Source organism: Podarcis muralis, chromosome 6 (assembly GCF_964188315.1).
Source record: "Podarcis muralis chromosome 6, rPodMur119.hap1.1, whole genome shotgun sequence".
In the NCBI taxonomy this organism is placed as follows: domain Eukaryota; kingdom Metazoa; phylum Chordata; class Lepidosauria; order Squamata; family Lacertidae; genus Podarcis; species Podarcis muralis.
In genome coordinates this window covers 96,215,222-96,237,884 of record NC_135660.1, presented here as the reverse complement: position 1 = coordinate 96,237,884, position 22,663 = coordinate 96,215,222, and the positions used below count along the sequence as shown (strand labels likewise).

At 44.4% G+C, this 22,663-nt stretch overlaps 1 protein-coding gene across 2 annotated transcripts in view; it reads right to left on the bottom strand.

Annotated features, from left to right (window-relative positions):
- Positions 1–7,683: 7,683 nt before the first annotated feature.
- The window catches only part of SEMA3E (semaphorin 3E), a 182,924-nt gene continuing 167,944 nt past the window's right edge, over positions 7,684–22,663 (bottom strand). For both annotated transcript variants that reach the window (XM_028728769.2, XM_028728770.2), the window contains exons 14-17: positions 20,737–20,903; positions 16,891–16,958; positions 12,089–12,228; positions 7,684–10,962 (exon numbers count right to left, since the gene is read on the bottom strand). In XM_028728769.2, coding sequence (XP_028584602.2) covers positions 10,510–10,962; positions 12,089–12,228; positions 16,891–16,958; positions 20,737–20,903 — 828 coding nt within the window. In that variant the 3' untranslated portion in view covers positions 7,684–10,509. The remainder of the gene's footprint in view (positions 10,963–12,088; positions 12,229–16,890; positions 16,959–20,736; positions 20,904–22,663) is intronic.

Sequence of the window (22,663 nt, the reverse complement as noted above, 5' to 3'; positions counted from 1 at the left end):
GATCCAGGATGAACTGGACCATAAAGAAGGCTAATCGCTGAAGAATTGATGCTTTTGAATTCTGGTGCTGGAGGAGACTCTTGAGAGTCCCATGGACTGCAAGAAGATCAAACCTATCCATTCTGAAGGAAATCAGCCCTGAGTGCTCACTGGAAGGACAGGTCCTGAAGCTGAGGCTCCAGTACTTTGGCCACCTCATGAGAAGAGAAGACTCCCTGGAAAAGACCCTGATGTTGGGAAAGATGGAGGGCACAAGGAGAAGGGGACGACAGAGGACGAGATGGTTGGACAGTGTTCTCGAAGCTACAAACATGAGTCTGACCAAACTGCGGGAGGCAGTGGAAGACAGGAGTGCCTGGCGTGCTCTGGTTCATGGGGTCACGAAAAGTCGGACACAACTAAACGACTAAACAACAACAACACACTGATGCCAAAATAGCCTTGATTGAAAGGGGAAAAAATTGCAGCACAATGACATTCATTTTCAGAACGGCCCATCTAGGTTCTGAGTTGTCCCTCACATTGAATTGCTTTTTCACGTGACAAAAAAGGGAGTGCCTCTATACACGTAGCAGTGGTGGTGAGTAACGCTTGGTGTTATGCATTTCAGGCCCATATGAAAACTGAGCTACCTTGTTATTTCAGTTTTGGGAAACCATATATAACGAAATGAAAAAAATGTTGAGATATTCATTTAGGAAAACACCAGAAGGTTTTCTATTGGGAACAGTACCAGGAAGCCTAGAGGAAGAAGACAAGACCTTATATTTATACGTAACAGTAGCTGCAAGGCTATTGATTGCAAAAAATTGGAAAAGTGGTATTGTACCGACCAAAATAGAGTGGCTTGCCAAATTATTGGAGTACTACAATATTTCCAAAACAATGGGAGAAATTGGAAAGATCTCAAAAGAGAAGATAGATAGGGACTGGAAGGTGTTTAAAAGATACTTGCAAAACCATATCGAAAAATCAGAACTCCTATTAGAATAAACAAGTTCCGTTTCAACTACTGAAATACTAAATAAGATGGATAAAGTAAAGGTAAAGGTACCCCTGCCCGTACGGGCCAGTCTTGCCAGACTCTAGGGTTGTGCACTCATCTCACTCTATAGGCCGGGAGCCAGCGCTGTCCACAGACACTTCCGGGTCACGTGGCCAGTGTGACATCGCTGCTCTGGCAAGCCAGCGCAGCACACGGAATGCCGTTTACCTTCCCGCTGGTAAGCGGTCCCTATTTATCTACTTGCACCCGAAGGTGCTTTCGAACTGCTAGGTTGGCAGGCTCTGGGACCGAACGATGGGAGCGCACCCCGCCATGGGGATTCAAACCGCCGACCTTTCGATCGGCAAGTCCTAGGCACTGAGGCTTTAACCCACAGCGCCACCCGCGTCCCTAAAATAAGATGGATAACAATGTGTAATAAAAAAAGAAGTATGAAATTAGGTTAAAGGTGTGTGAAAGAAAGTAATAGAAGTGGAAAGAAAATGCAATTGACTAGATTGGAAGTCTAACACAAAGGTGGGGTGAGGGCTGGTGGATGGTGATGGGGAAAGGAATTATCTGTGGGAATGAGTGTAGGTATGTTTGAACACTTTTAAGGATTGTATGAAATGTATGTCTGTATGCTTGTATATTTGTAATATATGTGTAAAATTAAATAAAAATATTTTAAAAAAGGGAAAAAAAGAAAACTGAGCTACCACTTGAGCGGATAACCAATGGAATCTCCGGCCAGTATCTGATGCACAGCATTTCCTCCACCACCTCTTCAGATCCCTTATGCATCCTGCTAAAAATAAAGCAGCCCTTAAATAAGAGGACTCGCTAATTTGCTCGAGCTCCTGTATTCTATTTTTATTTATTTATTATTTTTTTTATAATAAATTTTTATTAGTTTTCCATAATTAGAGGAAAAAAACACACAACAAAAACATAAACAAACATAAAATGGACCTCCCCATACCACCCCTTTTCTGCATCCTTATTTCAAATTTTTCCAGCAACCCTTTAGTCATAAACGTATTTTACTCATTTCATAAATTTAACTTCCTTAACTTATTAATAACAGCTGTAGTTCTTTATCTCTTATCTCCCTGACCCTTAATTTTCATCCAAGTTACAACCGTTTTTAAGATATGCTTTAAATTTGTTCCAATCTTCTTCCACCGCCTCCTTCCCCCGGTCTCGAATTCTGCCAGTCATCTCCGCCAGTCCCATGTAGTCAATCACCTTCGTCTGCCATTCTTCCAACGTGGGTAGTTCTTGTGTCTTCCAATACTTTGCTAGAAGAATTCTTGCTGCTGTTGTGGCGTACAAACCTGTATTCTATTTTTAGGCCAGTTGCAAATACTATGACATTTGTGAGATTCTTCCCTCCTGCTTCATTTGCCGGGCCTGTTCCCTTCCTGCTGGTAGACCTAAAATAAATTAGCACCTTCTTCAGTCCCAGGAGAATTTCAAATTATAAGGAGGAAATGTCTGCGTGTAAAAACACTGATACAGAATAAGGCCCACCTTTTTGAAGGGGGGGAGCCTTCTTTAAAATGCTTTCTCCATCTAGGTTTTGTTTTTTTTTAACATTCAAATTAATGTACAAAGGCCACTCAAAGGATCTGGCTTCCTACTGCATTTTAATTCAATTAACTTGAGTGGCTTCTCTTAAAAGAGTTGAGCTTTCCGTTTCCCAAAATAGCTTCCCTGCGATGAGGAGATGATACTGCAAAGCATCTACTTCCCCCCCCTAAGGCCCCGCAGAGATATTTAAATCAGCACCGTGATGTTCTTGCATGTCTGAAATCCATGTTCCTGCCACCCCACTGCAGATCCACCTTGCCATGGCTCAGCGGCAAGGTCGCAGTGGCAGCAGTGTGGGCAAAGGTGCTGTATTGTTGACGCTGGCAAAGCCCCAGTGAGGCTGGCAGTGGTGCAATGATGGGGGCGGGGTGTCAGCTGGGTGGTGGTAAAAATTTGCACCTCCCGAAGCAAATGGCTTCATCTCACTGAATGCAGAGACCACCATGAGTGAAGTATCAATGTAAGATTCAGCTGCCAATGCACTTAGCTTCTGGAATTGTGGTGAATGTGTGTGCATGCACGCACCATCTTGTTTCATTCAGTTCCCAGACTGTCTTGAGCTGGTTGTGCTTGTAGTTCCAGGGGGAACAGGCCTTTTCTATGGGTCGATCTACATCAGGCACAGTCAAACTCGGCCCTCCAGGTGTTTTGAGACTACAATTCCCATCATCCCTGACCACTGGTCCTGTTAGCTAGGAGATGATGGGAGTTGTGGTCCCAAAACATCTGGAGGCCAAGTTTGCTTATGCCTGATCTACACACAGGAAAAAACCCGCTAAGTCAGAAATTAAATGGTTATAACGAAAGGGAAAAAACGCTATGGAAAATCTCCTAGATTTTTTTTGCTCTCTAGCACCATCTGGTGTTGCATGTTTATAATGCATTCAAAACACTGTTGGTTTTTTTTACTAGTGTATCTGAGTCCTGTACTTGTGACCTAGGAATTGCTTCTTCTCTAAAATGAAGCATCCAAAAATGCCTAAGCTGCATTTCTCCACTACATTTCCTGTCTTTGCTTCCAAACACGAGTCTTCACTGCATTACTCAGTGATTTACTCAGATAAGACCTCAGTGATTTGCCTCAGTTTCACAAGCTACCTCCCTTCTCTTTTTTGTGGCTCTGCTGGGTGACTGATAAAGGTATAGGCTTCATCCTTACTAAGCAGAGCAATTTAGGAACTAGATAAGGAAACAAATCTCTTCAGGTTCCCAACATCCCTTTGCCTTTTCCCCTTCCCATCTTGAACTGCCACTCTTATAATTCCTTTTCCCTTCCTTTTCAATCTTCATGCTCCATCCAGTGTTGTGTCTTTTTGGGGTTTTAATTTTATTTTTTTGCATCAGTAAAAATTATGCTGCACCAGACCTGTTGCTTAGCATTCAGGAGACAGGTAATATATATATATATATATATATATGCTTTCGTAGATTTTCACGGGTACAGGAATGCAGGTTTTGGTGTCCTCGGGTATCTTCCCGTGTAAAAGTTGGGGTGTCTAGGCGACGTTTCGACGAGTGAGACCTCGTCGAAACGTCGCCTAGACACCCCAACTTTTACACGGGAAGATACCCGAGGACACCAAAACCTGCATATATATATATATATATATATATATATATATATATATATATTTAATGACATGTTTCAGTAAGTCAGATGTTAGTTTTCTAAATCTTGGCTAAAAATTGCAGAAACGTTATTGCCTTCTTTCTTGTTTGTTACTAAATTGAATTCATGCAACACATGAGAGGGAGAGGGAGAGGGAGAAGGAGAGGAAGAGGGAGAGGAAGAGGAAGAGGGAGAGGGAGAGGGAGAGAGCACTCTTACAACATTATCTGAAGTGTATTTGCTTGGAAGCAAGTGCCAGTGGTGCAGTGGGCAGAAAAGGCAGGGAAGCATAGAGCCAGGATACCCACCCCCTGAGCAAGAGTGATGATGTAATCTTTCAGCAGAGGCTAGGTACTCCTTTCTTTTTTCTTTGATGGGGTTCCATGCTGGCACCTTAAATGGTTAAAAATGCAAAGGACCCCGACAGTTAAGTCCAGTTGGATAGCTAAGGTCTAATCCAGGGGTAGGCAACCCAAGGGCCTTGGGCCGGATGCGGCCCAATCGCCTTCTCAATCCAGCCCGCGGATGGTCTGGGAATCAGCATGTTTATACATGAGTAGAATGTGTCCTTTTATTTAAAATGCATCTCTAGGTTATTTGTGGGGCCTGCCTGGTGTTTTTACATGAGTAGAATGTGTGCTTTTATTTAAAATGCATCTCTGGTTATTTGTGGGGCATAGGAATTTGTTCATTCCCCCCCCATATAGTCCGGCCCACCACATGCTCTGAGGGACGGTGGACTGGCCCACTGCTGAAAAAGATTGCTGACCCCTGGTCTAATCCACTCATTAGTCTGGTCTTTTCATTTTCAGAGATCTAATCCTTCAAGCACCTTGAGAAATAATCCATTGTGGTGGAAGGACAGGTGGTGTCACGGGAGAAACATAACTTTTTTCTGGTCTGCAGTTCTGGTCTGGTCCATTTTGTGGTGTGCAGTTGAACTTCTGCATCAATACAGAGCACAAACATCCTGAACTTTTGCAGGAATTCACACAGCGACAGTGGCTGAGTGATGAACAAGCCTGGAGGGCAAGATGCTTCTGCAAAGCAAGAACTTAATGTGTGTCTTCCTGACTCTTCTGTTGCTCTAGGGCAATCGGTGGAAATGGAAAGGTCTTTGTGCTAGAACTTTTCTGGCAGGCATTAGACAGCTGAAGAAGGAAGTTGCTTTTACCTATTGTTTCCACTGTTATCAGGTGCAACTTGCCTGGTGGAGCAGAGTTGCAGTCACAGCCTCCTGGAAGCATCACTGGGACCCTTGTGCAAATTAATTGAAACAAACAATGTAGTTTATTGTACAAAACTCACATATACGTACATTAGTAATGGATATGACTTCTGCTATTTTTAAGCAGCATTTGAACACGGTTTGGCATGGAGTCTACTAGTTTTGAACAGTCACTGTTGATTTTCGGATCCCTGTACCACACTTGAATCAGTGCCTGAATGAGTTTCTCCATAGTCATACAGTCTACAGCACGGAGGCAACTTTTGCATATAGCCCACAAATTCTCATTGGGATTTACGTCCGGGGAATTCCCTGGCCAATCAAGTACCTGTATTTGCTGCTCTGACATGAATTTCTTCACCACTTTCGATGTGTGACAGGGGGCTAGGTCCTGATGCAATATCCCAGTACCGGCATCAGGATATCTCTTTTCCAGCTCTGGAATAACTCTGGAATAACTCTCAATATATTGTGGCGAGCGCATCATTCCTTCTATTGGCTGCAGGCTTCCAACACCGTAATGATCAACTGACTTTTCGTGTTTGCTTTGAGTACAGGATTACGAGTAAGATAGAAAACATGCTTTGTTTCAATTAATTTGCACAAGGGTGTAGCAGTGAGACCACCAGATTGGCCCCACCAGTGTCCCCACACAGTCCCCTGGCCATCACCCGTCTTAGCCCATGCAGCCCCAACCTCAGCATCCCTTTCTCCTCCTGGTAGGCAGCAGGGATGCTGCAGTGGTGGTGTTCCTGTAGCTGCACCTCACTGGGTGAGTTGCTTGTGCTATTTTCTACACTTTTGATTCATTGACTATTTAGGTGTTTGTTCGTTTTTGTTTTTAAGGATTGTGTTGTTTTCTTTTTCTTTTATGATTTTTGGAAATGCCTCCAGCCATGGGATGAAAAACAATAGTAATAAAGGAAGAGCTTCAGAGTACAGAAAGGGTTTGCCAAGTTGTTCAATTGGTTTTGTTATAACACTTGAAAAATAACTAGAAACTGAAAGCTTTGTCTTGCTTTTTTCCAGAAAACTAATTTGGGAAAGTAAAGGTAAAGGTAAAGGGACCCCTGACCATTAGGTCCAGTCATGGATGACTCTTGGGTTGTGGTGCTCATCTCGCTTTACTGGCAGTGGGAGCTGGCGTACTGCTTCTGGGTCATGTGGCCAGTATGACTAAGCCGCTTCTGGCGAACCAGAGCAGCGCACGGAAATGCCGTTTACCTTCCCGCCGGAGCGGTACCTATTTATCTACTTGCACTTTTGACGTGCTTTCGAACTGCTAGGTTGGCAGGAGCAGGGACCGAGCACGGGAGCTCACCCCATCACAGGGATTCGAACTGCCAACCTTCTCATCGGCAAGTCCTAGGCTCTGTGGTTTAACCCACAGTGCCACCCACATCCCTTGGGAATAAGCAGCTTAAAGATAGCAAATCCTTCTGGTACATGGAAGGCTAAAGGACTGGCCCATCTCTCTCTCGTCCTCCCTAAGTGCAACTGCACACAGAGGAGCACTTGGCAGGGGCCTCAAAAGATCACTCTCTGCCTTCCTGGCTAGCCACCACTTCCCCAAATCTCTCTAATGGTGAGCTTTTGGGGAGTGAGGCTCATCATTTAGCAATGGCAATACAATGGTACCTCTAGTTACAAACTTAATTCGTTCCGGAGGTCCATTTTTAACCTGAAACTGTTCTTAATGAGAGGAGTGCTTTCACTAATGGGGCCTCTTGCTGCCACTGCGCCGCCGGCACCCAATTTCTGTTCTCATCCTGGGGCAAAGTTCTCAACTCGAGGTAACTCTTCCAGGTTAGCGGAGTTTGTAGCCTGAAGCGTTTGTAACCTGAGGTGTTTGTAACTTGAGGTACCACTGTAGTACAGCTCCTTTCCCCCCAGATCCCCCCCCTGTTAGTTTGCAAGTGGCAGCAGTAGAAAATATGCTGGCAAACGAGCCGCCATCTTGCATCCCCATAATGCCCCAGAGCTGGTGTCAAATGGCCACTACAAAAAATAAAATAAAAAGATATCAATTATTCAGAGAAAAATATACCAAGTGGCTTTCTTTTCCAGAAGAATGAGGGGGAAAAATACTCTTTGTCTTCTGGGGCGGGGGGAGATCACCCTCATGTTGAGGACACTTTCCTCAACATGTCCAGTTGGATGAAAATTTATGGGAGGATGTGCAACAGTGTGTGTTAGCCTATTATCCGAACAGAATGTCAGTCCATGGGTTTCATGACGAGTCCACGCACAATAAAAGGAAATGGAGAATTCTGACCATTTACTTCACATTTAATTAGCCTATAACAAAGAGAAGCAGGTATTAGACAGGAATGGTATTCAACATCTACATGGACTTCCATTTTATTTCAGTAAAAGTGTCTTAATTGGCAAACCCACATTGGCAGACTCTTTTTATTCCACACAGCCTGTTAGTCCATCGGGCGAGTCTCTCTCAAAGGAGCAGAGATGTTGCTCACCTAGATCTTTCGCCATAATGCCTGCTCCACGCCAGGTGGCCAGCCTCGTGGCAGTAGCGGTGAGCCAACGACACCAGAGCCAATCTTACGGAACACCTGGCAGGATTGTCAAAATTGGTCTTCTGTAAAATGGGCAAAGGAATCCCGGCTCAGTCTCTCCCTGCAATGGGAATGATCCACTGGGGGGGGGGTTATCTTTCTGTGGACTACACCCACACTTCCACCTGCCTGCACTTTCCATAGGGAGGATGTTGAGGTCTGCATGAGAGGAGGGACACCACTCCAGCAATGAAGGTCAGAGCAGCTGTTTTGGACCTGCTGGAGGGAGACTCAACATTTGGAATGCAGCCTTAGAAAGACGGATCTTGCAGAGGGACTCCATTTATTAGCCAAGCCCCCACACCAAGGTACAGCTTTCAGCCTGCATCTACTGTAAATGTAAAGGTAAAGGGACCCCTGACCATTAGGTCCAGTCGTGACTGACTCTGGGGTTGTGGTGCTCATCTCGCTTTATTGGCTGAGGGAGCCGGCGTACAGCTTCCGGGTCATGTGGCCAGCATGACTAAGCCACTTCTGGTGAACCAGAGCAGTGCACGGAAACGCTGTTTACCTTCCCGCTGGAGTGGTATCTATTTATCTACTTGCACTTTGACGTGCTTTCAAACTGCTAGGTTGGCAGGAGCTGGGACCGAGCAACGGGAGCTCACCCCGTTGGCATCTACTGTACCCATCGGCAAAGTGTGCCTGCTCAGGACTGTCTCGGTGTATGAATCAGAAGATTAATTTAGAACACTAGTGGACTTAATTATCCTGGAGTTACCTTGGAAGAAAGGATACTGCAAGTTTAAACAGCAGTTGGGGCAAATGAAAGCCTAGTGGTGAGGGCAAAACTGATTGGGGAAAGAAAATGACATCAAGAACATCTGAAACAATGTGAACATGTAGTTTTGGAGTGTCGATTGGAAATTGCCGAAAAAGAAAAAGAAAATAGAGAATAAGAACCTTTCTATAGTTTTCCTGCAGTTCTAATAACCTTTTGCTTCATATTGAAATTTAGAATCTATATACTGCACAGAGCAGAATGTAATGCTGTTTCATTGCCACAAGAGGGAGACCACATTAGCTTTTGAGAGAGGATTCTTTGCTCCTTTGGTAGGTGGTTATACCGACCTCCCAGAGAGAGAGAAAACATCTGGCATAATCAAATGGTACTACTTGGCTGCGGTTCAGATGCAAATGGAACCAATCAGTCAAATGTAGGAATAAGTAGCAATTTTCTTCAGGCTTTTAACAATATTGATGGCTCTAAGAACCAGGGATGGGCACCCTGTTCATCATTTCCAAATTAAGAAAATGCATTAGTGTGAGGTGGAGTGCCAAAACGAACCTGATTGCATTTGTGCCGCATCTTATGCGCCTAAGTGTGATCCAGGCTGAGCCGCCTGCAGAAAAAAGATGCAAGCCCTGTACTGATGGGAGGCACATTATGGCAAGAAAATCCTTTGTGGCAAGGGGTGGAGGAAATGGACTCTTGTGTTAATCTGAACGTAATTTTAGTAAATTTGGAAAATTCCAAATTGTACGTGCTGGGCACACAGCACCTGGATCCTAAGAAGCCTTGGTCCATCCAGATCAGTACTCTTCACACTGATTGACAGCAACTCTCTAGGATTTCAGAGAGGGAGTCTCTCTTCCAACCCTCCCTGGAGATCAAACCGGGGACCTTCTGTGTGCAAAGCAGGAGCTTCACCTCTGAGCGGTGGCCCTTTGTCCTAGAAAGACGATTCTTCCTGGTTAAGTTATTCTCCCCAAAAGAGGACACTGGAGTCAGCCTTCAGAATTATTGGTAAACGGGGCACAGAAATTGAACAGAGGTATTTCGGGCACAGCTACAATTAGTCATGATTAACTGCCCTTGGTATTAAGTAGGATTTGAGTTAGTCCCAACCAATTCCATTGCTTTCAATGAGATACAATCATTGCTTGCTTTTGCTATATTGTACTCAGTCCCCCCCCCCTTATTTGTTTTTAGTCCTTTTATTTATGACCCTTCATCATTTCTGTTCACAGCCGTGGCTACTGTCACATACTCAAAATGGATTTCAGCAGCAATGAGCCCTAGAAACTGCTCTTCAGAAATGAAAACTGGAACCCGTGGGACACAGGATATACGCCACGTCGAAAATTAGCAAGATGTTTGTGAAATCAAAACGAAACCATACATTGTTGCTTTGTGATGCTTTAGCATTTGTGTTCACTTAAATATCCCCAACAACACACTAGAATATACAGTACAAACATGGTCCATGCTTGATTAATTGGACTAAATGTTGAATACGATGATTGTCAGATTGTCCTTAAATGGAAAACTCATGGTGGAATGATATAAGCAGACCAAAGAATTAAGCAGATTTGCTTTTTAAAAAATGCATCTAAACAGACATGAAGTGTATAACTTACTAAAAACACATTTTCCCCCCATTTCCAGTCTCAACGTTTCATATATATATAAACCTGTATTCGTCACTAAATCCAAGAAGGATTTCCCTTTCCTTAGGTCCAAAAGAAAGAAAGAAAGAAAGAAGCTTCCTTGAATCCGTGGGATTTCTTTTTCCCATCAAGAGTCAGCAGTGTGCCTGGGAACACGGTAATGGTCAGGTTTGATGCGTGCCTTCTTCTCTTGCGGATTGGCATACTTCCACTTGGATGGAGACATCTTCAGCTTTTTCCTCTTCTTGTCCGTGCACCACACTTTCTCACAATACTCCTCCACTCTCTGGAAGTTGCTGTAGCCTATTAGCTGCAGGAACTCCTTGTACCAAGGCCTTGAGCCCTGGGCTATGCTGCTCTGAGCCGGGCAGGGCATCTTATGCGATGCATCCTCCTCATAGTCTTTGTTGAACATGTCGTCCACACGCTCTTCTTCCACAACTTCTAGTGTGATTTTTCTTACTGTGTGAACAATGCTGTGCTCCACTGTCTGGCAGAAATACGTCCCGGCGTCCATCCTGTGGAGCCTTAAGAACAAGAGGCCAAAGTCCACTTTGAGTACCCTTTCATCAGTCTTCACCTGAGGGTGGGCAACAAGGAAATGGTGTTATTCAGTGGAAATAAAGCAATACTGTAATATCACATGGGTGTGGTTTTTAAAATAATATAATAATAACCAGGAGAAAAGAGGTAAAAAAGTATAAGGGGAATTAGAAACACTACGGCAGGATAACAGAATCGTGGAATTTCATTGGGTTTCTGGGAAGGGTTTGGAAAGCTTATCAGGAGCAACTTGAGTGCAGAAGTTGGAGCAAACGGATGCATAATTTGTGTGTGTTCATTTCAAACATCTTTGGGTTCGATGCAGTCAAAAACTAATCACCTTAAGGTACCACTCATTTTAATAAGAGAGATCAACTCTTTAACTGAAATCAATGATATTTGGGGTGGAAGTTGATGTGCTCGTGGGGGATCCATGTGTCAGAATAATTATCTATAAAAAATATTATTTATAAAAACTGCAAGAGGTGCTTGATAACACAGCATGAGTGGGTAAGATGCAGATCTTGGGTTTTCCTGGTGGATTACAGGCTCGACTCTAGAAAGAGTGCACAAGCTTATGGCCTGCTCCTCTGACCATGATGCGCATGGCCTGCCTATTCATGTCATGTGTGAACTGGTCCACAGAGAAGGGATTACATATCAAAGAAAACTGCATCATTCCCAAGTACCCTTCCCCACAATCTAAATAAACTGGTTATTTAAAGGCAGTATAAATATTTACAGAGCAACCTTTCCTTTTAATTTAAAAAGAAGAAGAAGAAGAAGAGTTTGGATTTGATATCCCGCTTTATCACTACCCGAAGGAGTCTCAAAGCGGCTCACATTCTCCTTTCCCTTCCTCCCCCACAACAAACGCTCTGTGAGGTGAGTGGGGCTGAGAGACTTCAGAGAAGTGTGACTGGCCCAAGGTCACCCAGCAGCTGCATGTGGAGGAGCGGGGAATCGAACCCGGTTCACCAGATTACGGGTCCACTGCTCTTAACCACTACACCACACTGGCTGCAGTAGGCACAACAGAACATTTCACAATATTGCACAATATTGTGATGATAAGGATATGATGATGGCTGCAAAATGCCATTAATACTGGAGGGTGTGCCCATGCAAGAGAGGTTACCCCCTTCCATTCAGTGAGAAAGTACCTCTTCCTTCCGTGCTTCGTGTGCTCTCTGTACAAACCAGATCACTTTGGCCTGCAAGGTCCTTGGTATACATTCAAGGAGAGTGCTGTTGTATTCTATTCCGTATACCAGTCGCTCTTCGGTCTTATCCAGGATGTCTCCTATAAAGAAGGAAAACACACACAAAAACCTGGTATGGTCCTTCATAGATACTCATTTGTCTTCTCCCGGGCCAGCCCAAGCCATTTTGCCATCTGAGATGATAAAGATGGGCACTACGGCATCCCACAGGGCTGACAGCTGCTGCCCACTGCTGGCAGCAGAGAGAAAGGGCCTCAGCTCTTGTGAGGCTTCACCAAAACTCCTGGTCAGGCAGCTGCTAGCAATGGAAGCTCAAGGGGCAATGGCAGTGCCTGGCAAAGGCACCCACTCTTTCTGGGAGACCTGCAGGGGTCTGACAGGCAGCAAGAGGCACTCTGTCTGCTGTCTCTCCCAATCTGCCGTCTGAGGCAGGTGGCTCAGGGTGGCACATGATAGGACTGGCCCTGGCCTTCACACTGAGCCCCCTCCAGACTTCTAGGAAAAAAATTAGGCTTCACTTTTCAAACACAAAATAACAAATAACTTCCATTATAATGACTGGTGGCAATTGAGGATTTATCAACATACACCTTCCTTGAGCAATTTATGATTGTACTGATTCCCAAGATCATAGAAAGTGACCTTTTGTTTTAAGGAAAATGTTTGCAAATGGCTTTCCGATTAGAAGCAGGTTCTTTTATTAAAAGTGCTAACAAAGCAGTGTCTGCCAAAGGGCTACTTTAGATAATATGTTTTTTATATAAGCATTGCATATGTCTGTGTGACGTGAATGGCACTGCCTCTTTCCTGAAGGAAATGAGTGGTTCTGTGTCTGAGTTGCAGGATTTTGCAGAATGTGCATGCCTAGCAGTACTAGCTTTTAGCCCCTCAAAGTGCTCCACAGAGCTACAATGCCAGATTGAAATAAAGCATGGCACTTGCATCAACAGGGCAGCGGGGCCAGGCATGCAAATTTCACCCACTTCTGTCAAAAGGGGGAAAGGTTATTATCATTTTTTTCCATTTCCCATGAAAGGAGATGCTCTATCTAGTAGAACAGAGATTCATCAGTAGTCTATACTCATACCCCTTGATCCAGCTAAATGCTTGTAAACGGGACTTCTCGCTTTCACATTCAGGAGTTAAATTAAGTCTGAATGGGCCACTGCTTAACAACTTGGTGGGATCAAGTCTTCAGTGGCTGCCACTGAGCAAATGATTTTGTTGTCCTGAGGCCAGAAATTAGTCATCTGCTGATCTTTATAAATTGCATAAAGCGTGTTCTCACTAAAGGAGAGCACGTGTTGCGGATGCGGCCTAACAAGACACCCCATAGTTGCCAGGCAGGATAAGATAGAGGGGCCTGGCAAGGATTGGCTGTTTGTGTTGCTGGGGTAAAATTGATGTTTCCAATTTGGGGGTGGGAACAGAGGTTATTTAAACAAGGTTCACAGCAAGCTGCTTTCTCTTTCGATGTGGGAACCGGATCACCCGCCCGCCCTCCCTTTTGGGCTTGTGCTTTGACCTTGCTATGCCTGTCATGGGGTCGTCCGCCTTGGTGCGGGGGCCTGGTAGGAATTTTTCCATTTGGCTGATTAGTGTGTGCCATTTGGTTTTTGCCTACTGTGTAGCAAATCGTCACAACTTGTAAGGTTGGCGGTTAGGCATTGGTTTAAATTGGTTGGTGGAGGGGTATGGATTGGCTGTGCCTGCCCCTCCAACAGTGGCATAGCGTGGGTTGTCAGCACCCGGGGCAAGGCAAGTAATTTGCGCCCCCTAACCCGTGGATTTGCGCCCCCTAACCCTAACCCCCAGATGTTGCACCCGGTGCGCCCGGCCCCCCCTGCACCCCCCACGTTACGCCACTGCCCTCCAATGCTGCTGCTGCACGGGAATTCCGTTAAAGGAATTCAGGGGCTTACCATCCTTTCGTCCAAACCCCTGGAATTGGGTTTGGGCCGCGTAAGCTCCTGGGAGCATGCGGGGAGTAGCTGAGGGTCTGTGTTGCAGCTCCAGTTATCCCTGATCTTGTTCCTCCACACTGGCTCTCGCTGGAATCCGGGAGTCAGTGCTGCCCCCCAAGGTGGGGGGGGGGGACAGATAGTCATAACCAATGCCTAAGCAACCACTCACAATTTGTATGTTTAATAAAGTTGTGGCCAAGATTATGCCAAAAACCTTAAACAAAAATTTATGAGTGATGTGTGAGTTATTAGGGTAGGGGTGTTTTGGGGGACCTCAGCACGCAAACTTGCCAAGAGAACTTGCAGCCCTTTGCAAAACACATGCCATGCTGAATAGAAGGCTCTTTGTGGAAACCGTCCTCCTGTAGGCTGCATTTAGTGCTAGAACCATGAATGCCCACTCAATGGTGCTTCTTGAAGAATAGGAGGCCAAAGCAATGTCTTTTGTCTCTATTTTATAATTTGCCTTTCTTCCATGATAAAAACTTCAGTTTTTCTTAGAATTATGACTCTGCTACATTCTAATCTGAAGGTCTCTTGAGTATCTTACAACCCTATCTAAAATTCCAATGCATGGGGTTTTTTTTACAGTTCAATATGACAGTGTGCTATATATTCTACTGTCAATGTTCAGCAGCAAACTCTTCAGAGAATTGCATCAAAACCCTAAACAGTATGGAATTTCCTCACATCACCAGACAAATCTGAAAAATATTTGCGTTGTGAAATATTTCCCTTCCAGATTCTAATCTGCCCTACATGGAGTCACGATTCCATCAAAGCTTTCTCTGGCAAGTTATTTAGCAGGAGAAGGGAGGGCCAAGCTCTTTGGGTTCGGTCCACAAAATGATGCCTGCTATCTAAATGGTGCACTTGGGAAAGGAATTAAAGAGATCGGTAATTGAGAGTTCTAGGCAGGTTCAAGGGTATGAATGCATTATGCTTCTGGCTCCTGCTAGCATTTGTTTCTCTCCAGATTTATAGCTGCTTCATTGCAAATTCTCTTTGGAAACTTCATGTTAGGTCCTAGCACTCAAGATTAACAGAGGCAGAACCATTGGAGGCAAGGGCCAAGTCCAGGAGAAGATGGCTGCTACATAGAGGACAACTGGTAGCAAAGCTGACCCAACAGACAGATGTGAAAACTGGCAGCTAGAGAGGGCAGCAGTTGCTTAGGGAGACTAGGCAGGTAGAGATACTTAAACAGAGTGGCAGGCAGCTGTTAGGCTTGGCCTGGAAGGATTTATTGCCAGGCCAAGTTAGGAAGAACTAATGAGTTCATTTGTCTCTCATTTGCACCGAACGCTAAGCCAAAATTTGGCTTACTGAGAATGAGTAAAAGTGATTCTGGAGAGGAGATTGCAGCTGTTATGCTGCTCCCCAGTTCCTTTCTTGGTGTGCAGTGCTGAACTAAGCAATGATTTGGCTTAGTGCAGGGGCCACCAACGTCTGGCCCGGGGGCCAGATAAGGCCTGAGACCCTCCTTTATCTGGTCCGTGGTGACCACTGCCCTCCTGCCCCCTGCCACTGCCCGCTCTTACCCGTGCGTTGCAGTGCGGCACAGGGACCCACTTATGGGTCGGAGGAGCACAGGAAATAGCTTGTGCGCATGCGCAGGGCCCTCCTACGCGTGCACAAAAGCTATTTCTGGTGCTTCTCCGACCCAGAAGTGCACCGGAAATAGCGTGTGCACATGTATATGGGACATGCTTCCCTGCCCTCCAGCCTGCCGCATAATCGTAACTGGAGACACTGGCCTGAGGCAAGAAAAGCTTGCCAACCCCTGGCTTAGTGTGTTGTCCAAACCTGTGTTCACGGTTTAGCTACCCCAGATAAATCACAAGACAAACCATTCTGGAAGCCCATGTCTGCTCCTTCATGCTAAGCAAGTCATGGATTGACTTAGCATTTTAACACACACACAAAATGGCTGGTTAGCACTTAACACTAAGTCATCTCTGGGAGTTGATTTGCTCATTTGCATTAAACCATGCTTTGCCTTAGCATTCAGTGCAAATGAAGGCAATGACAGCCAGATTAACCCACTGGTTCCTCCTAACTTGGTTGGGCTAGAAATCTAGGGCTGCTATGCGTCCCGGACATTACCAGGATTTCACATGCGGAATTGACGTCCTGGATCTTAGCCAAGTCAATAAAAAAATTGATCTTCCTAAAACCGGGGTCTTCCTAAAAATAAGCTTTCGGGATGTCCTGGTTTTTACTTTTTGAAATATGGCAACCCTATAAAAACCATCCCAGTCTATAAATCCTACCAGTGGCCAGGTGTCCATATTCACGTTCCAGCAGATCCTGACACAAACTTGCATAACTCATCAAGTCTAGAACTCAAAAGGTTTTCTCTTGACAATTTAAGAACATTTTCTTGGACCACTGAAAAAGCTACCTAAAGGCTCCATGTATCAAAGACCTTTGCCTAAGCAATAACCCAAACCAGATCTCCTTGGTGTATACATTTATATACAAACTTGTATTGGCAGATAGTCAGGATGATGTACCTAAATTAATGAAATCATTGATTTAAGTTCTCATAGGGTTCTTCTTGTAAAAGTATGCATTGCTAAGTTCCCTGTATTTCAAAGGTGGGGAATCTGTGGTCCCCACGCTGTTTCTGAACAACAAATCCCTTTGTCCCTGGCCATTGGCCATGCTAACTGTGCCAGTGGGAGCTGGAGTCTAACAGCCTCTAGAGAGCCACAGGTGGTCCATCCCTGATGCGCTGATCCACTAAAGCATTCTAACGCACAGCATCAGAATTACCAAGAAATTGCTGGCCAAAGCACTGCTGAGCTGCATTTCCATGACGGACATCTTGTCTGCGGAAACGTCTAGGGAAAAGAAAAAACAAAAAACAAAAACAAAAAACCAATTTGAAAAAAATACAACTTGTGAACAACCCTCAGAAGCCTTCCCCAATTCCTGTGGGAAATTCATATGTTTGTGTCATCTTGAGCTCCTTTAATTGAAAATGCTCTTCTAGAGTCTGGAAGGAAAATGTCTAGTATTTTAGGGAAACACATAAGAGGTGCTTATGGAAATTTCATTTCCAGAATCCAGAGTGACTACAAAAGGTCTCTAATCTCTGCTTTGATTAAAGGACCACTCACCCAACCTTTGAGATCGGAGATCCAAACAGCATATAAATAAACAGGAAACTAGAATATTTGGAGAAGCCTAGGCCAGAACCTTTCCCCCTTACATCTAGCATTCTTTGTAGATAAATTAATTATCTATTATTAGGTGTGGAATAAAATTTCATCATGCGAACACCTCTTCCCCATAGCCTGAATGGTACAGCCTAGACATAGGTATATCATTGGGTTGATATTCTGGGCTGCATCAATATGAGTATAGCATCTAGATCAAGGGAAGTAATAGTGCCACTGTATTCTGCTCTGGTCAGACCTCACCTGGAGTACTGTGTCCAGTTCTGGGCACCACAGTTCAAGAAGGACACTGACAAACTGGAACGTGTCCAGAGGAGGGCAACCAAAATGGTCAAAGGCCTGGAAACGATGCCTTATGAGGAACGGCTAAGGGAGCTGGGCATGTTTAGCCTGGAGAAGAGGAGGTTAAGGGGTGATATGATAGCCATGTTCAAATATATAAAAGGATGTCATATAGAGGAGGGAGAAAGGTTGTTTTCTGCTGCTCCAGAGAAGCGGACACGGAGCAATGGATCCAAACTACAAGAAAGAAGATTCCACCTAAACATTAGGAAGAACTTCCTGACAGTAAGAGCTGTTCGACAGTGGAATTTGCTGCCAAGGAGTGTGGTGGAGTCTCCTTCTTTGGAGGTCTTTAAGCAGAGGCTTGACAACCATATGTCAGGAGTGCTCTGATGGTGTTTCCTGCTTGGCAGGGGGTTGGACTCGATGGCCCTTGTGGTCTCTTCCAACTCTATGATTCTATGAGAACTTGGCTTTAGGCTGCTTTGCCTCGTGGAGGGGACCATCGCTCTCATGTTCAATGAGCTGCAGGCCCAGTGCTCCTCCTGTTTGCAGAGTGCCTGATATAGGTGTGTAGATTAAGGTCGTTTCCTTCTTAGTGGCTATTTGGTATGCAATATATCCTGCAGGAGCTAATGACCCCTAGGCGAACAGTGCTATCTAAGGGGGTGCATCTCGCAGTTAGAGATGTTTCTTGCATTTGTGGTCTGCAGCAAAGCTAATAGACTGAAAATGGCCATTGTAGGGTCTCCAATCCCTAGTGAAATTAAGGCCAAGTACATGTAACTCAGCATTTTCTTCCTGTTACATTTCTTCCCCTCTGTCAGTTGCCTACCTTCCCTCTGTGCTGCTAGACAGAAAGTTCAAATAACAGTATATGGAATTACACCACACACACATGCCTCATTTGCAATAAACATTGCTATCCAATCAAGGTGCACATGGTAGGGAATGATTCTTCATATTTCCCAGTCCAGATGGGGCAATGCATCACTTACTTCTATGTGGGACAGCCAAATTCTACTTGATTTAAGCACATGAAAAATCTAAAGTTATTCTGTTGGGAATATTTCCCCGAGTGATGTTCAGAAAACGTGACGACAAAGGCAGAACAGTTTTGGAGATTCCCACTTTGTCTTCTACATTTAAACAAAATAATTGGAAAAGAATATTTCTAAACTTTGGTCTGGCCAAAATATGAGCGTAATCAAAGTTTTCCTTCATGTCTTTTCATATCTCTACATAATAGTGAAAAACTCTCTGGAAGGGATTTTGTGGGTGGGTCAATCATGTGTTGTTATAATGATGTCATTTGATTGACAGGTGGCCAACCCCACCTTCTTTCTTTCTTCTTCTTTTTTGCTGTTGTTTCCATTGGTCTGGATTGGAAAAGGAGTGGCAGAAAGGGTGTTTAAAGGGTGCTTTAGGGGGTTTTCCCCAGTTAGAAATTTTTGCTTATGCACGTGGGGGCCTGGAATGTAACCCCCTGCATAAGTGGGGGGAAATCTGTATACTGATTTAATGTGTAGAAATGTAGACATCTCCATGACTACACAGAAGATACATAGTGCTAGTTTGGTAACAGATGCCCTGAAGTCTGTCCCAAGGATTTGGGAATCATGTATTTTGTGGAAAAGGAAATACAATTTATGCTTTTAGTAGGGTAGCCAACCATCATGCCGCACTTGCAAGCTTCACAAGGACATCTGCTTTGATGGCCTCAGTCTAGGAAGCGGTTTATCGATTTGAAAAACACAACACAAATTGGGTGTGCATGTGACCAATTATGCATTGGTGTGCATTTTTGTGTGAACTGAAAACAACAACAGTGAATACCAATTGTTTTCTTTGGATTGATTTCCATTCTTCACATGGGACCAATAGGCAAACATTGGACATTTCCTTTTCCATTGAAATTCCCAGACATTCTTATTGGCTTGGCACCATTGCTCTTGAGAAATGGGTTTATCTCCCTCCCCAGTTTTCCAGGCCTGTTTCAGTCCTATTCACCTCCTCCCTTCTCCCACCAACTGCTTTTAAGTGGAGGTGGGGGTGTAAGAAAAAATAGGGAGGTCTGATCATGCTTCACACATCTATGACTCTTCAGATTTGAAAGTAGAATCAGATTTCTCTGAATCTGCTCTGAGCAGTCGCTTCCTAATATCATCTCCCAATCCATGAAGAATATTTGATTGTAAGTTTCTTTCTTCTACAGCCAGACATACCTCACGGTTCAATGCCTGAAACTGTTGAAATGAATCAATGCACATAGTTGTTCTTTCTTTCTTTCTTTCTTTCTTTCTTTCTTTCTTTCTTTCTTTCTTTCTTTCTTTCTTTCTTTCTTTCTTTCCTTCCTTCCTTCCTTCCTTCCTTCCTTCCTTCCTTCCTTCTTTCTTTCTTTCTTTCTTTCTTTCTTTCTTTCTTTCTTTCTCACCCTTTAAACATTTATTATTCACTATATTGTATCTCCTGAAATACGTTCTAAAAACAAGTGAAAAGAAGTGCAGGGCATCTGACGGTAGAAGAACAATCAAAATCAAATATTCTGTACATCACTGTACACTGATAAATTAATTTACATCTCCAAACACTATGCTAATAAACAACTGCCTACGATGAGTTAATTCAGTTTCCTTGTACAATAAAGCCCCATCTGCACTATAAATTTAAAGCAGTATCATACCATTGTAAGCAGCAATGGCTTATCCCAAAGAATCCTGGGAACTGTAGTTTGTTACGGGTGCTGAGAGTTGTTAGGAGACCCCTACTTCCTTCACAGGGCTGCAGTTCTCAGAGTGTTTTTACAGCCGGTCCCTCTTCCCAGGCAACTATGAGAACTGTAAGGAAGCCATGGCTGTTTAAAGTGGTACGATTCTGCTTTAAATCTATAGTGCAGACAGGGTGATGGGGGTAAATTTCAGAGTCATAGTACCAGAGGGACCTTGTAGGGCATCTACTCTGACCCCTTGCTTGATGCTGGGAATCCAGAGCTGGTGTATTTTTTAATGGATGGCTGCCCAAACTCTGCTAGAAGACCTTCAACAAGAGAGAGAACTGCCAAAGGCACTTCCTAATTCTGGAAGAAATGGAACCATCTCAGCCTGGTATGGAGAACCTATTGCAGAATGCGAATCTGCATGCAAGAAAGGAGTCCCACCTCTTTGCCTGCGTTCCTGTTGGGTAGTATCTGGAACAAGAGATCCCATCCCAAGCACAGTAAGGATCCCTTGCGAGGCAGCAGTCAGCGCAGGCTGTTCCATACATGTCACACTGGTGGAACTTCAGTTGTGCAACGGCGGACTCAGACCCAACATAAATTTGTTGCTGTAAGGAAAGCACCAATATTAGGAGAATGTTGGAAGGCTCCTTCTGTTGACCCATAACAGCCAGTCCCCAGAGTTCTATAGCTTGGTGGAAAAGGACCAAGAAACAAAGCGTATTTAGGGGATCTGTTCTCCTTGAAGGAGCAACGACACCCTCAAAGTGTAACTTAGCTTTGGTGTAGGGAAACAAGAGGGAAGAGGCAATACGGTGCCTGCATACCCTCCAACATTTCTAAGGAAAGGCAGGACATTCTGGGATCAAATCAGAAGCCAGGACGGCTTCTGTAAATCCGGGACTGTCCCTGGAAAATAGGGGCACTTGGAGGGTCTGGGTCCTGTGTTTCCCTAACTCAGGAGCTGGCAACCATCATCATCAACCTTTTATTCGACCGTCAGTCAGAAAAAAGTACATTTGTCAATACACAGTTAAAACATCCAGGAAGATTTTAAAACTTAGCCAACACTAAAATGGGCTAAACAGATAGCCCCATATCAATACAGTCAGTTATAGTCTTGCGACGCTTAAAAGCTAAAAAAAGAAATTTGGCCACCAAGGAAGGTATAGCTCTAGTGACATTATTCAGCAAGTGTAAAACCTGGTTTTCTCCGGGTAGGAAGCTAAGTTGACATAGGAGTGGGTCTATAAAATTTTGTCTAAGCTCTGCATAAGAAGGGCAAGTCAAGAGAATGTGTTCGGTGGACTCAACCACACCCATGGCACAATGACAGGTTCTCTGGGCATATGGCACTCCCCTGTACCTTCCCCACAATATCGCAGAGTCAAGGACATTTAATCTAGCCGCTGTATGAAGTCTGCGGTATTCCACATAGTGGATTTCTGCAAGGTAGGGGGCTGGTATGGTCCGATAAATCTGGTCCCCTAGGAACATCCCTGGTTTTACCTGGGCTATGTCCTCTTGTGTGGCAATGTCACTCAGTCTCCGGGAGATCACAGCTCTAGCTTGATTGTACGTCATAGACTCAAAGTAAAGGTGAGACAATCCGCAGGATTGAACCTCGTTAATGACCTCCCTTTCCCACGATGATTGGAAATCGTCCCTCAATATCAAGGGGGCAATACCCACTGGTTTAAAACAAAGCTTGAGCCATAGCCAGAGCTGGCTTTGGCCTCTCTCTAGGGCAGGGTGGGGCAGCTCAGGCTGACAGAATGGTGTCTTGCCTAATCTCATCTTGGTCACCTGCACATCAGCATATCATCTTCAGAACCCCCCAGAGAGATTTCCATTTTGCGGCCACACTAGAGTGTGCTGGAACCACGGAAATGCTTTGATACGATGCCATGATATATATATTAAGGTAGATAGACTACAGAGTCTGACTATTTTGCCTTAAAACACTTAAACCCTCAGGTTTCTTCAGTGAGCCGTGCTACATTTATCAGCCATTGCATTTTCATCAAGTTCCCATTTCTCTCATGAATCAGGATGGCTGCTTGCTTACTTTGCAGCCGATGTGGGGCACAACATTTAAAACAGCTTAAGACAAGTGGGGGCGGGGCGGGGGGGATACATCTGAATATTTCATAGGGAAACAGTGCATGAGAAAGTGTTGATATTCAAAATTCCAGCATCACTCCATGGAAACTCATTTTAGATGGCATATTAAGTCACACCACAGTAGCAATGACATTTTATTATCAACACAGAGGCATCCTCCCGCTTTCTGAAGTGAGGGGAAAGACGGCAACAGCAGCCGTAATGATCAATGCCAGTAAAAATATGATGCTGTGATCCTAATGTT